Source organism: Arachis stenosperma, chromosome 6 (genome assembly GCF_014773155.1).
Source record: "Arachis stenosperma cultivar V10309 chromosome 6, arast.V10309.gnm1.PFL2, whole genome shotgun sequence".
Classification (NCBI taxonomy): Eukaryota; Viridiplantae; Streptophyta; class Magnoliopsida; order Fabales; family Fabaceae; genus Arachis; species Arachis stenosperma.
The window spans coordinates 128389099-128403916 of NC_080382.1; the positions used below are offsets into that span (position 1 = coordinate 128389099).

General features: G+C 36.3%; 3 protein-coding genes across 4 annotated transcripts; 2 read left to right on the forward strand and 1 right to left on the reverse strand.

The window, feature by feature from the left end:
- The first annotated feature begins 156 nt into the window (after nucleotides 1-156).
- Nucleotides 157-5333, forward strand: LOC130932941 (uncharacterized). 2 transcript variants are annotated; one of them, XM_057862407.1, is made up of 15 exons: nucleotides 160-421; nucleotides 509-623; nucleotides 701-812; nucleotides 954-998; nucleotides 1095-1162; nucleotides 1266-1320; nucleotides 1416-1495; nucleotides 1606-1689; nucleotides 2183-2296; nucleotides 3216-3334; nucleotides 3422-3539; nucleotides 3914-4047; nucleotides 4134-4287; nucleotides 4375-4454; nucleotides 5044-5333. In XM_057862407.1, exons 1-15 carry the CDS (start codon nucleotides 228-230, stop codon nucleotides 5117-5119), a joined length of 1548 nt encoding a protein of 515 aa, XP_057718390.1. In that variant the 5' UTR covers nucleotides 160-227; the 3' UTR covers nucleotides 5120-5333. The 2 variants fall into 2 exon arrangements, with proteins under 2 accessions (XP_057718391.1, XP_057718390.1); XM_057862408.1 differs by lacking the exon at nucleotides 2183-2296 and having other exon boundaries at nucleotides 157-421.
- A 647-nt stretch (nucleotides 5334-5980) lies between these two features.
- Nucleotides 5981-12466, reverse strand: LOC130936253 (uncharacterized). The gene is made up of 15 exons (XM_057866299.1): nucleotides 12227-12466; nucleotides 11841-12104; nucleotides 11673-11770; nucleotides 11196-11358; nucleotides 10993-11103; nucleotides 9490-10506; nucleotides 9249-9401; nucleotides 9074-9173; nucleotides 8888-8982; nucleotides 8117-8305; nucleotides 7949-8005; nucleotides 7771-7842; nucleotides 7533-7631; nucleotides 7137-7268; nucleotides 5981-7007 (listed from the first exon to the last, which is right to left on the reverse strand). The coding sequence occupies exons 1-15, from the start codon at nucleotides 12341-12343 to the stop codon at nucleotides 6678-6680; spliced, it is 2997 nt and encodes a 998-aa protein (XP_057722282.1). The 5' UTR covers nucleotides 12344-12466; the 3' UTR covers nucleotides 5981-6677.
- Nucleotides 12467-12684: 218 nt separating this feature from the next.
- Nucleotides 12685-14520, forward strand: LOC130935828 (30S ribosomal protein S21, chloroplastic). The gene is made up of 2 exons (XM_057865734.1): nucleotides 12685-13150; nucleotides 14109-14520. The coding sequence occupies exons 1-2, from the start codon at nucleotides 12711-12713 to the stop codon at nucleotides 14224-14226; spliced, it is 558 nt and encodes a 185-aa protein (XP_057721717.1). The 5' UTR covers nucleotides 12685-12710; the 3' UTR covers nucleotides 14227-14520.
- The last annotated feature ends 298 nt before the right edge of the window (nucleotides 14521-14818 follow it).

Sequence of the window (14818 nt, forward strand, 5' to 3'; positions counted from 1 at the left end):
AAATAATAATCTAAATATTTTTATACAATTCACATACTATACTAGTATAAGTGTATAACACTTATAAAAATTATGTCAAATTTTTAAATATTTAAAAACATATTTATAGTTTTAATTTTTACTTTTGTAATTTTTCTCAGCATAATGAGTGACATGGGCATGGCCATGGGATATTTTGCCTCGTTCGTTATCCACTCCCAAAACACAGCAAGCTCCTCCCTCAAACAATGACCCTCCGTCTTCTCTCAGCTCCACCGTCCATCCCTCTCTTCACCTGCCATGCTTCCTCCACCACCGCCGCCGCTGCCCGTCCCCTCCCTTCGCCTCCGCCTCCGCTTCCTCAACTCTCGTCGTCACCCCCTACTTCTTCCACTCCTCAGTCCCCGCTAACTTGCGCACTTCACTGCCCACACTTCCAGTCGTAAGAACCACCCTCTCCTCTCTTTCAGTGTTTCTCTATCTTTTGTAACGTTTGTTTTCTTCGCTCTGTAAATTTTTTTTTTGGCAGGTGCTCCGGGTGCACGCACGAGTTCAATCTCCACCGTCCGGATATACTGGAAGATGCTTCTGATTTCTTTCGGAAACATGGAGTCTCCGATTTCACTTTCGATACCTGCAAACTGGTACTTTTCGATTTCGTTTTCAACTCCGAATTGTAATTAATTAATTAATTAATTTTTATTTGGATTGGTCTTGTTAGTGGGGTTGGAGGTGCCGTGCGAAATTGGCTGTGCGTGGCTCTTCATCGGACCCTCTCATTGGTCTCTATGAAGAGGGTACTCACAACGTAGTTGACATTCCACAGTGCAAAGGTCTTCGCTTGCCTCTGTTTTATTAATGCGTCTGTGTTTTTTCTTTATTATTAGCAATAATAAATTTCATATTAGTGTTCTTATTCGTTAACATGAAATTATGCTAAGTAAGGTTTCTGTGTGCTGTGATCTCTTGGGCAGCTCATCATCCTAATATTAATGCTGCTGTTGAGCTGCTTAGACAGGGTAATTTCTTGTCGTTTTTGTTAACTATTTGCTTATTTTATTTTCTAATGCAGTTTTTTGTTAAGTTCTTTTTGGCCATCTCTGAATTTCGTCTAGGTATTGCTGAATTAGATATTGAACCATATGTTGAAGATGAGGGTACCGGCGAGTTGCGATATGTTCAGGTAAACGGTATGTAATAATATTGAATATGTTAGTTTTTTCTTTCAATTGACAATTGAAGTTCTGGATCTGGAAAGTTTTTTGATGTTGGGTGGGTGTATGCAGATGGCTGTAACAACACACAACACGTCTCTTCCAGCAGCAGAAAGATATCTGAATGGTTCCTTGTTGCTATTGAATTATGTGAATAAAATTGAATTGATATTGTTTTGCTGATGGAGTTAATTAAATTGAATTGAATTTATACTGTTTCAGGAAAGGTTCAGGTTACTTTAGTTTGGAATTCAAGAAATGAAAATTCACCTAGTTCAGATAAATTGAATGAATTGGCAAATGTAAGGTTGCTGCTTTCTTTACTTTTTTTAAATGACATAAGTTACTGTGTCGATGCCCTTTTAATCATATAATAAAGTGATAATTTATTAATTTATATGATTGGATGCAGTTTCTATGGAAAAATGGTGGGCCCAAGAGCAAGCTTCATTTACTCCATTCTGTGTGGGTCAACTTTCAGACTTCGACAAACAATGTGAGTTAATATATTTTTTTTTTTCATATGAAACAAATGAATGACTTGTGTTTGGCTAACTGGAAAATTGTATTGTGAATGTCATTTGGCAATGATGGACGTATAGTTTCAGTTGTGAAGGAAAGAGGGTGCTTGTTTCTTTACTGCTTTTGAATATAAATCATATGACATTGTTATACAAGTTCTCGCTCAACACTGTAAGATGGGGGAAATTTGCCACATGATAGCATTGTGTCTTGAATTATTTCTTTAATTGTAAGTGATGCTGGACTATGCATCTTTGCAAATGGTCAAAATGGAACTGGAGGTTGACAGGAATGATTTCGTTAATACAAATTTGATGAAGTTTTTGGATATTGAAATTTAATATTTATGTCACTTAAGCTATTCTTTTCTGGGATACCATCTATGCCGATCTTGTAATCATTTTTTTGTTTTGGTAAGATATTTTTATATGTAGTCATGCCTTTAAAATGTTTACGTCATGGCCCAGATAATTTTTGGGAATAGATGGAGACATCTTCTTGGAGAGAGAGATTTTTGGGAACATGTTGGTGGAATTGATGTGTCCTTGGCTCCTTCTAGTTTTGGCCAGGCAAACACTAGGGTAAAGACTCTAATCCTGTGAATTATCATAATCTATTTGGCAATTCTGGAATGTTTTCAATTGATAGTTTGATTCAGTTACCATTGAAGCATGGACAAGAAACAAAATATAAACACTACACATTTATATAGAGATAAAATCATGGTATAGATGTACATAGCCGGTAGATAACAAGTGAAATGAATGGATTTATAAATCCATTCTAATTATGCATTTTATCAAATCTTATCATTTTTAAAGATTTGTACTGAAATGAATTGATTTGGGTTTCTTAAGTTTTAAAAGACCTTTTTATGCCTCCTAATTTTAAGACTCTCTCTCTCTGAGAGAGAGATGTGAGTAATGAAGCACAGGGTAGAAGAGAGAGAGAGAGAGAGTTCTGAAGCACTGAATCTGTGTTTATATACATAACCAGTGCAAAGGGTAGAAGAGCCTTTGCATGCTTAAGTTAGTTGGGGGGTTATCCTAGCTGGCACTTGCTCTAGCTATCTAACGGATCGGCTGTTACCAGTAAGTTCTCTCTTAGGCTCAGAAACTTTTCTCTAGATACTGTGTTAGTGAAGATGTCTGCTGGCTGCTCATCAGTGTGGGAATATGAACAACTAGTAGCCCTCCTTTTAAGTGTTCACGCTTTGTAAGAATCAAACCAAAGAGCGAAACTAAATTGATGAGATGGAGGAGCGACATTCATAAAATACATTCTCCTTTTGTGAAAATGTTTTTATTCAGTATTCTTATATCACAAAGGTCCACTTCTAATAGCAGGACTAGTATCTTTCTTACTTTCACGTGATTTTCCAGCTATTGAATCATTCACTGATGAGCGTTCTATAATATAATTGATATTTGATATGTACAAAACCTGTTTATATTGCATGAGATGATAATAACCGATATTTTGATATTCCTTCATTTTCAGGCTTTTGATGTCTTGCTTCGGAAGTTACAGAAATATGTTCCACATGGGGCATCTGTTGCAGATTTGTATGCTGGAGCTGGGGTAATTGGGTTGTCATTAGCTGCCACTAGAAAGTGCAGGCAAGAGTTTGTGGTTCTATGCGTCTAAATTGTTACTTGTTGTTACATCGTGGAGTTTGAGAATTTATGTTTCTAGTTGTCTTTCAGGTCCGTTAAATGCATCGAGATTAACAAAGAGTCAAAGGCATCTTTTGAGAAGACTATTGGTCGGTTGCCTGCCACAGTTGACAGCAGTATCACTTGGCATCATGCCGATGCTTCCAGAGTTAGTAGTGAATATTTGAAGCCTCATCATACATTTCATGTTTTACCTCTATTATTTTTCTGATTTATGTAACTTTTATTGCTACAGCTTAAATTTCGGTGTGCATGTTTCATCAGAAGTATAAAGCAAATGCATTAGAATGATGAAAATTAATGTTGATTCAAAATATCAAAACTAAATTGCAGTCAAATTCCGAAGTGTTAAATTAAACTGATTTAAAAAAATTCAGCACTAAATTGATGGCTTTTACATGTGAGGAGGACTAAAAATGATTTTTAAATTTTTTTTTTATCAGTCTATGTGATGATTTTATTTGAATAGAAAAGACTAGAAAGATGAACTTTGGAATTGATTGCTATTATCCTTGTCGCCAGGAACCTTTTTTATGGCTTGTGGGTTCAGATGTTGTTGTTGTTGATCCTCCCAGAAAAGGACTAGATGTATCACTAAAAGATGCATTGCAGAATATATCATCAATGGAGCGAAAAGTCTTTTCATCATTTGAGAGGTTGTTCCTTTTGTTAACAGATGAATTTGGTAAATTTGAAAATATTTCCCTTTGCAAATTTCTGATTCATTGCGAGTTAATTGCAGCTCAAACTCAGTCAAGGAAGAGAAACGACCGTGGGTTTTACGTGCTAAAGAAGATTCAGTCCAGGTTGGAAGAAAACCGCCTCCTGAGAACATTCCTCAATCAGTTCCCCAAACCCTGATATACATAAGTTGTGGATGGGAAAGCTTTAAGGAGGTATTCCCATGATTTATGTTTTATGATTGTGCTTCGACTTTTTAAAACTTGAATTATCCATATGTTAATTTGATGAATTGTTGACAGGACTGTAAGTCATTGTTGTCCAGTAAGGCTTGGCATTTGGATAAAGCTCATGGGTTTAATTTCTTTCCTGGTACCCAAAGGTATTTATGTCATATCTATAACTTAGTATTTGTTTAATTATGTGTCTTTAGTATTTATTCTCATCACTATATTTTTTTATCAACAAGGGGAAAAACATATTTGTGCAGTTAATAAATCCTCATCTTCCATTTTCTCAATTTGAATTACATCCAATTTTCAATCCAGTTCTTGTTATGATTTATCTAGAAACCTGAACCTTATTATTTTTTCGTTTCATTTGTTCATATTTCTCTGTAGTTAAGAAATTAGCCTTTGTAGTTCTACTTAAGAGGTATGGATATGTGAAGCACCTGAGAGTTTCAAGTGGTGCTAATTTTTCTTCTTTAGTTGAGCCAAAGTAGGAAATAAGAATCAAACCTTATATTCATTTCCACTTAGCCCTAAATGCTATATTCTAAAATAAAAATGAACCAGCTTAATAAATATTTATATAACCTTTATTCTTATAGTTCTCATATACATATCTATATATGGTAGGATACATTGTTTGGTTGATTCCCTTCTCCCCCCCCCCCCCCCCCCCCCCCCCCCCAACAAAAGAAAAATGAAAAAAAAAAAATTGATTTGTCATCTTCCATTTGGTTGCAGCATTGAAATTCTAGCAGTGTTCAAGAGGGGACCTCAGAAAAAGAAACCTGGAAAGAAAAAGAAAAAACACTTGTAATTGTCTGAGAGACTGAGACCTTAAGACCTAAACTAACATACTGATCAAAATCGAGGAAGTTTCATTTGCACCTGCAACATGGATGGAGCAGATAAATTTAGTAGAAGTCTTATATAATTTCCATTTTCTGGGAGGGTTTTTGTACTGTTGTTAAAGGAGTTTTGTATAAAAACAATTTTGATTAATTTTTGTAGAAATAATATTAAATTAAATTTTCAGTGTAGTTTTGTTTTTTTTTTTTTTTTTTTTTTTTTTTGATCAAGTGGATTAGACAACTCTCAATCCTAGGTATCACAACATACCCACACTATACATTCACCCACAGAACATTTAAGGATTCATATAACCAAGTTGGGTTGGTCTAGTGGTTAGCTCACTAGTCCGCTTAAGCAAGTGTCGGGGGTTCGAATCCCGCCTTGTGCATGCAGCAATCCATTGGCCAGCGGCAAACCCTTAAATGGAGCTCAGTATCGCGACGGATTAGTCCTTGACCTGTCGGGTTGGGGGATACCGTGGGAAACCAAAAAAAAAAAAAAAAATTTAAGGATTCATATGGTGCACTCACGAAGGTTTAAACCCAAGCATGTGGTTTAACTTTGTTTGTGCATCTTGTTTGTCTTCATGCTGTCAATCCAGGCAACACAATCCAGATGAGAAACTGCTGGCACAAGAGGAAAACGTAGCTATGGGTTGTCCCAGTGTTTTCTTCAGCCATGCTAGATTTTGTTTTACATGTTTAGTATAACTTTTCAATTTTATGTAAAATCATGAATTTTGCTAGCTTGGTGATGATTTAAATGACCAAGAACTAACTTTTTGACGAGCCTTTTATTCTTAAAACTAAATTTTATTTGACCAAAAAAAATAAAAAGCTCTATAGGCAAACAGCTCGTGTTAATACAAGGTCCAAAAAAGGGCCCAACCTAAAAGGTGTAATGTATGCCGTCTAACTTGATAACTACACCAGTGACAGATTTTCCCGTTTGAATCTGTGACTTTGAGATCAGAGGAAGACAACTCAACCAAATCAAGAACAAAAATAAAAAGGCCTTTAACCTCACAAAACAAGTAACAACTGGAGAGATCCATACTCACCTAAGAGATAGCACATTCGAGTTATTATCTTTGGTAAAAAAAAAAAAAAAAAATAACAACTGGGGAGGCGTACAAGTAAGCGTATATGGACCAACTTAAAGGACTGTGTGCTGTGCAGCAGTGCAGACACGAAGCAGTACGGCACACGCTATAGACATTATGTTACACAAATTATCTGATGCAAGACAAAACAAAACGCACCAGCATTCTCTTTACAGTTTACTCGTCAACTTAGCTATGCACTTGTGCAAGACATAACCAACACTACTAGATGCAACGTGGTTCCTGCTATGCATTCAAGCAACCTTCCATTTTTACAGCAACGTTGCTAACAAATTTCCGAACAAGTAAATGGAAGAGAGGACACAAGAAAGCCTGCCTATTTAACTGTACAACAAAAAAGCAGGCGCAGATTCATCCTTGTATTCAGATACAGATACATGCTGTGATGAGCCACGTTTGATCAAACATTTCTACCCAATCTTGAAGTGACGCTACCAGAGCTGGAGCCAGTCATCAAATTTCCATTAGCAGTCATGTAGAAGTAATTGTAGTTAATTCTGGTGACCAAATCCGCCAAATGTGGGAAATGCCCAACATTCAGTTTGAAAGATAAGACCCTGAGTAAGAAAGCAATGCAATCATCAAACTGTTTCTCTATCCGGTCCACTTCCATCTCGCACCTTGCGTTGATTGCCGAAACAGCTCCACCACTGCTTAACGTTTGCTGAATGGTATAGAAGTCTAAGGCTAAGCCAAGGATGCTGTTAATGCGACTAGCAATCAAAGCCCCCTAAACACAATCAAGAATACTGAAATTAGTCGGGCTTTGCTACAGTGTAATTTATAGTTGCACCAATCTAGATTCAAAACAGAGTGTATTTATGAAGAACACAAAGACCCAAAGAGAATGATAAATCACCAGCTTATCAGGAACCACAAAGCACTGTCGTTGAATGGATAACATGTACGCCTCATGGACTTCAATGACTTCGTCCAGAGATTTAGCTGCTTTCATCCCTTCACATAGTTCACGCCATGCACTGTGATATACCTGCATATAGTATTGACAGCTAAAATTCTCATCTTCCATTAAAAAAATGCAGAATCACATAATCATTATGGATAGAAAGATAATATACTGTGATTGTTTAATACCATAAAAGGAATCAGAAGGCATCAAAAGCCATCACAACCAGCCATTCTATTAGTAAGTAGGTTTCATTCTTTATTATTTATATTCTTCCTTTTCCCTCCAAAATCTAGTGAACAGACTTTGCAAGGTAATTCTTGTGCTTATCTTGATGCATGTACATACCCTATCCATTACATATTGGTGAAAAGCATCCACAAAATGAAGGAGTTTCTGCTCCACTATCCAATGATGTTTTCTGTCGTTTGTTGAAGATCCTCTACCCTGCAAAGAGTGATTGATCATTTTTATGAATTTTGTAAAATGTAAAAGTATATTGTCGAGTTTATTAATGTTCAAGAAAGATTTAGCCAAGGGAGAACATGCTCCACTGCAGAGAAAGGGAGGTAATCTGTGAAAGCACCTTCCACATCCATCTTCGCACTTTATCTAGTACAGATTTCGCACGCTTGACCTTCAACAAGAACCGCATCACCTAAGAATTGAAAACCAACAAAAGAAATATGATAATCAGAATGTTTAAAATAAAAGAACTAAAAACCTAAGAAAATGAAACAGAAATCCAAAAACAATCCTGATACCTGGTCATATTTCCTAATTGCATCTGCATTGACAATAAGTTCAAGAGGCCAAGGGACCTGCCAACACCGAATTTTCAATTTTACTGTTACTTATAAATCTCTGGAAACTAATATTTGAGATAAACAGTATTTAGTAAGAAACACACAATAAACCAACCAAACAATGACCTTATATGTGAATTTCAGCATATCAAGGCCATCAATTCCAAAGCTATTGATGTGACTTTTATGAGGAGTACTTGAAAGAACACCAGCTGTCAAAGAATGCTCATCCTGGTCAACATTTTTTGTTATTGATACTACCAATGAATCTGGAGTACTTAACAGCATACAATCAGCAGAATTACTGATTGATTCCTGCAGCACACATACATAAAAAAGATTATGATAGCAAACATAAATGTGTTCAACAGAGTAACACAAACGAAAAACAACCATTAAAAGTCATTTCATAGACAAAGAATGGGAAAAATGTGAAAAAAATAATATAACCATGTTATGATGTGATCAATCATAAAAAATATTTACCGTAAAGTATACTTTTTACCTCTAACGTTTAATTTGTTTCAATTTCACCCCTAACATTTGAAATAAGTTTCAATTCTATTCCTACCATTAATTTTTTACAGTCAACTATTTTTTTCCAAATTCACCCATTAAATTTTGTCCATAACATTTGGATTTGGTTGGAGTTTAGGATTAGGGTTGGAATGGGTGGTTAAAGCTAAATTTGGAAAAATATTTACTTACTGTTAACTGTAAAAATAAATTAACAATAAAGGATATAATTGAAACTTATTTCAAACATTAGGAACAAAACTGAATGAATAATTTTGAAGAATTTTGAAAACGTTAGGGACAAAAAAACATATTTTACACTAATATTTATTTAGGTAAAACAAATGGGATACTGAGTTCAATAAGATCAAGTAAATCTACCTGTAATATTGAGTTCAATTCAAAATCATCTTCCCATGTTTCACCCTTGTCCAACTTATTGAAAATTAAAGTCAGAAAGTGTTGCAACAAATCACCTGCAAAAGACAAGAACCAAGATGACCAATTGCCCATACCAAGATAGAACAAAATAGTAATGCCCAATATGGAAATCATTTAAGCAGACACCTGAACCCAGCAAGTATATAGCACGCAACACTGCAAGCTCATCCATCAACCTCCATTCATTCATCAACTTCAACAACATATTCCTCCCAATATAATCCACCTGTTCAATTCAAAATCCAATTTTAAATACTAATAGGATGAATCCAGATATTTGATATTGTTTAATGTAATTGACCTGTTTCTGAATGTACACAGATAGACAGTACTGCATAATAACAAGAGGGAGTGGGGTAGTCCTTAGGTCAACATTTTGCATCCAGTGAAGAACCCTTGAAGGAAGAGTGCTGTTTCTCTGGAAAGGCAAAAGCTCTGACACAGGAAGATCATCCTGTTTCAAATTGTATATATATTTTGTTTAGCGCGCCAAACTACTGCAACCTACATCTAATGCTTGCTAGACTAGGAAAAAGAAATACCTGAAATGAAGGCAGAAGTGTCGGAAAAGGAAGCAACATTTCCAGTAGCTTTCTGTCATCCTGTGAGCGAAGATACTCAGGCTCACCATACTGAAAACCTAAAGTATAGTTCGTTCCCTTAACATCAGAAAAAGTTGTACTTCCTCCACCAAATACAGCCGTTCTTAAAACCTCATCATTTAAAGAAGGCAAGCAGAACTTTCGTGATATATTCAATTTTCTCAACACATCACTGTTTTTCCTAAGGTCCATTTGACATACAGCAATAACTGGATTGTTTACATATGATCTCATTAAGAGTTGGAATTCATCTTCAACCACTTTAGCTCCTTTCACTTCTCCTGCATCACTACTAATGCCTTCATATTTTTGCTTCAAATCAGCTGAGCTTTTCTGAGATAAAGCATCATTCAAGAACTTACACCAAATCTTTTCTGAGTGTGGCAGAGCAGTTAGATTTTCATTGCCCTTACTCTCTGTTTTTTCATCCTTTACACAGGAAAGTGTGTATTCAGATTCATACCAGTCATCTTGCCAAAAGTACTTGTGCACGTGGTCACCATCACCTATAAGCCCAGCTAGTGATACAGAAAAAACTTCTGCCAATGTTAACCCAGCTTTGTTTTGAGCAGGATACACACCATAGTTAAAATATTTAGTAGTTCCAATCTCATAATTACTTCCTTTGCTACAAACTGCTAATGAATTAGGGGCATAGCGCATCAGCTGCAAAGATTTCCCAGCTGAAACTATTGACTTGGCTAAATCCTTAATAAAAAAGGGACAAGCTGGACGGTCTATTGTGCTCTGTTCTTTCCCTTTAATTGTTCCAGATAAAGAGGTGGATTCCCTACCACGCATTTGCTTGTCATTTGATGCTGGTAGAGGATCATTAACATAATTTTTGGAAGAGAACTCACCATGTAATTTACTATGATGTAACTTCCTTAATAAATAACTCTTCTCCCAAAACTCAGCCTCATCAACTGATACTTCTTTATTTGCAAAAAAGAACATCTGAAAAGGGAGATGATATGATCAATGCCACATGAAAGGATGTTTGGACTATCTGATTATGTGTTTAGAAAAATATTACAATAAGAAATATACAGAAAGTGCTTTCAGTTGAAAAGCTACTTTTGTGCAAAATTAAGTCAACCAAGCATGTTCTAACCAGTATATGGCAACAAAACCATAATGATTGAACTTGCAGCATAATGTAACAGATTTAAATATTGAATTCATTATAGATCATATATATTGAAAAAATGTATAAAATGATGCCTTAGAACTTTTCAAGAATATTACATAAAAATTGAATAATTGATTGTAACCATTTCAAAAATGCAGCTCATGGTCAGAAAGACTTCATCAATTTGAAGTTTTGAACCAAGAGAAAATTCCTTAACTACACAACATAGTATACGAGAAACTTATATGACACTCTTTGGTACCAAAGTGAGGAAGAACATTTCCCATGAGATGAGATTCAACAACAATTACCTCATTAGAAGGATCATCAAGTATTCCTTCAAAAAGCCAAGAATCTAGACCCTGAATATATGGCAACAAGCTTCCAATATACATACCCAGCACCATTTGATAAGCTTCATCCTGCAATTGTGAGAGATTTAAAGTTTGAAAACATGAACCAGGAAAGTTCTCTAAAAAGAATTACAAATGTAACACAGGAAAATAGACACAACCTCACCACCTTGTACAAGACACATCTCATCAAGCTTCTTATGCAGATAGTCAAGCACGTGAACTGCTAGATCTGCTGTTGGTATAGATGCACCAAGTTCAAAGTATGCCCTGGGTATCGCTTCATGGACTATTCGGAATAGGTACTCAGCACCTGAGCAAAGACTACAATCCGCAACTGATCATCAGATACTGTCATGTCCCCCCAGTCACTAAAATAAATAAAATCTGAAGAGATATATTCTAAAATACAATTTGACATTGACTTGATTGTAAGCATGACCTCAGATAAAACGAAGTGACATTGCTTGATCCATGTAACCAATCTCACCTAAAATCAACTTAACAACAAGAAGAAAGTTTTATCCCACTAAGTAGGATACGCTACATATATCAAACACGAAATGTAATTTTAACAAGCATGCACACAAATAAGATATTAATTCTGCTAAAAGTTCAAATATGTAACAATTAGAAACCTCGATAAAGAATTCGCCAATCCTAACAAGGTGGGAGTGGTTAAGCCATCTGCATTGCTTGCGGGGCTTTCCTCCTTCAACGCAATATCACGCAACCGCTGCAAAACAACAAGATAGCATATATAAATTTCGATCTTGTTATGATTCCAATGAGTATGAGACACACACCTTAAGCCAGGCCAAAGCAGAGGACGCAAATGCCTTCAGAGTCGGAGGAGGTTTCGCCGCCGCAGCTTCGACCTTATCAATGGTAATCTCCACCAACTGGAGACAGGTGGCAGCATGGATGAACTGAGTGAGAAGAGAATTGAGACTTCTCTGGGACAAGTGACTCAAGTATATTCCACTCTTGCTACAAAAACTGTTGGCACTGTGATCCCAAAAGAAGAGGGAACCAGAAAACCCTTGCAGCATTCGCAAAATACCACGTACCTAAATCAGAGAATAGACATTGAAACGCACCAGTAACACATTCGTCAAAAAATCTCATGGAAGCTAAGATTCTACCAAGACATCAGAATTTAAAGGAAAAAGAATAAAGGATAATGCTGTACGAGTTCGAGTTCATTAGTTCGCAAGGACGATATTGGAGCTGCGAAGTGTATTTGCTTGGCCAAGGGATCATAGATTTTGTGGATTAAGCTTCGGGCAAACTGTGGTTCTGCCCCCATAACCAGAACCTGTTTTCTGATTTAGGCACCGCTCATTCACGGTGGATGGTGGTGGTGACGGAAAAGCGAGAGAAGCAGTAGAGCTCGGAATTTGTGCTTTTAAGTGTTTTTTCTCTTTTTTCTTCTTTTGGGTTTGAAATCAAATGTCTAAAATACGAAATTTAGTTATTTTATAATAATTATGTTATACGAATATTAAATATTAATTATTAAATATAAAATATAAAATATTTATTAAAAAATATACAAAGAAAAAAGCGATCGGGTCAAGTTCCAACCCGGGCATGGTCCTAGTTGGACATTTAAAAGATAAAACTGAAAAAGCAAAAAGGTTAGACTCTTGTTTCACTCTTCCCCACCTCACATTATGATGGCAGCCTCATCCTCCCTCTCCAACTTCTTCTCATTCCTCTTACCCTCAAAACAACCGCCACCATCTCCGTCGCCACCGCCGCCACAAATCGCCATAACCACTCGCCACAAGCCCACTCCCAACTCCGTCTCCCTCGTCGCCCAACAACAGCAACATGACCCCTCGTCTTCTTCTTCTTCTTCCTCCTCGGAGCTTTCTTCAGTGATGTGCCCTTCCCTGGCGCACGCGAACACGCTGTTCTTCCGATCGGCGTACAATGTGCAGGTGGTGGTAGACGACAACGAGCCCGAGGAGAGGCTTCTCAACAGGTTCCGCCGGGAAGTTATGAAGGCCGGCGTCATTCAAGAGTGCAAGCGCCGGAGGTTCTTTGAGAACAAACAGGACCAGAAGAAGCGCAAGTCTCGCGAAGCTGCCAAGCGTAACAAACGTAGCAGGTGCTCTAGAATTTATGAATTAAGTGTTTAATTTAGTTTCGGAAATGGTAAACTGGTTATTTGGTTTTGGAATCTTGAGAACTAACTTGTTAATTAGTGTGTTTGACTTGTTTTACTTTTTTTTGTAGAATTGAGAGTTTATTTAGAGTTGATTAGGCCAAAATTGGTTATGTATGATTAATTTTGATCGAAAATGATTTATGTTTGGTAATTTTTTTCCTTTGTTTCTAGAATTGATTTTGACAAGCCATAATTAATAATCAATAATAGAATTGGAGAAGTGACAAAGTTTCACATGTGTATAATTGATTTTCACACTATAATCAATTATGGAATTTTGGTTAACTGAAAAACCAAACATGATCTAAAATGCACATAATTGATTTTGGTCTATTTGTTCAAGAACTAGTTCAAGTTAGATGATCTTTTTTGTCACTTTTTCATTTGATTCACAGGCTTTTTAGCGCAGTTTTAGACGCTTCTAGAAATTTCGAGAACTAATATGATATATTTGTCATCCATATCATGTTGGAAGTGATGTGGAATGTCAACACCTCATCTAATATGACATCAATGAAAACATGATAGCACAATAATGAAAACATAATTAAGAGGTGACTCACACTTTACACCCCCTAAAAACTAAATTTTTAGATTTCAGGACTCTTACTCGAAGTTGTGCTTAAATTATAAAATTAGTGGACTGCAAATGTTGCTTTCAGTGGATGACGGGAACTTATGCTTTTCCAATGGTGCATTGTCTAGTGTCTTTGTGGTTGTGCTTACATGTAAAACTGCAAATCACTTCTATTGTACCTAGGGTTGGAATGAAACTTTTAAATGAGTCGCTTAAAATGTTTCTGCTTCAATTTTATGTGTTGGGATGAGAAAAGGTGTTCGGTTCGTGTTTGCTGATGTAGTTTTCTTCATAATTGTTTGTTTTCGCTGTTGTTTCCAGGCGCCCACCAATGAGATCTCCAATGCAGAACAGGCAGGATGTCCTCTCAACAACAACTAAGAAGGAGGAAGATGATGATAACTGGGATCTACCTGAAGAAGACGGATTGAGCGCATGATGCTTTACATTCTGTTCTATTCTTCGCGTCTTACTGTGAGAGCCTTTTGCTGCATTTAAGTTCTGTTTAGTAAAACAAGTTTCTTGGACTCAACTAGTGTTATGTCCAACTTATATTAAGTTAATATTATGCAATTTGTTCATTTGTGCATCAAAAGCTCACTCTGCCCTCGATTCTCTAAAATCTTGCAGCAGTCTGATTTTGTGTCCCTCTTTGCATTATCTGAAAACTCCTCTAGATGTGTAGTACCATTAATAAAAAATCAGATAACTAGTTATTTATTTTCAGCGTCAACGCTGTCCATAATCAAAGAGCATAGTTGTGCCGAAGCAAGGCAGGTGTTGTGAAAATTCGGTTGTTTTTTGAAAGGGAATAATTCATTATTTGAACCTTCAACTAGTCAGAGACCTCTTATTATCAGAAATTTTTTGGAAGAACTAAGATCATCAGTTGGTTGTGAGTCTGAGTTATCAGCCTAGTTCATATTTTTGGAGAGTAGATTGAAAACAGCAGAGGCTTCACCACATCTATCTCCAAAAAGGTCAAGACAAATGGTCTAAACTAAGAATTTTTTGTTTTAGCTTATCTTGCC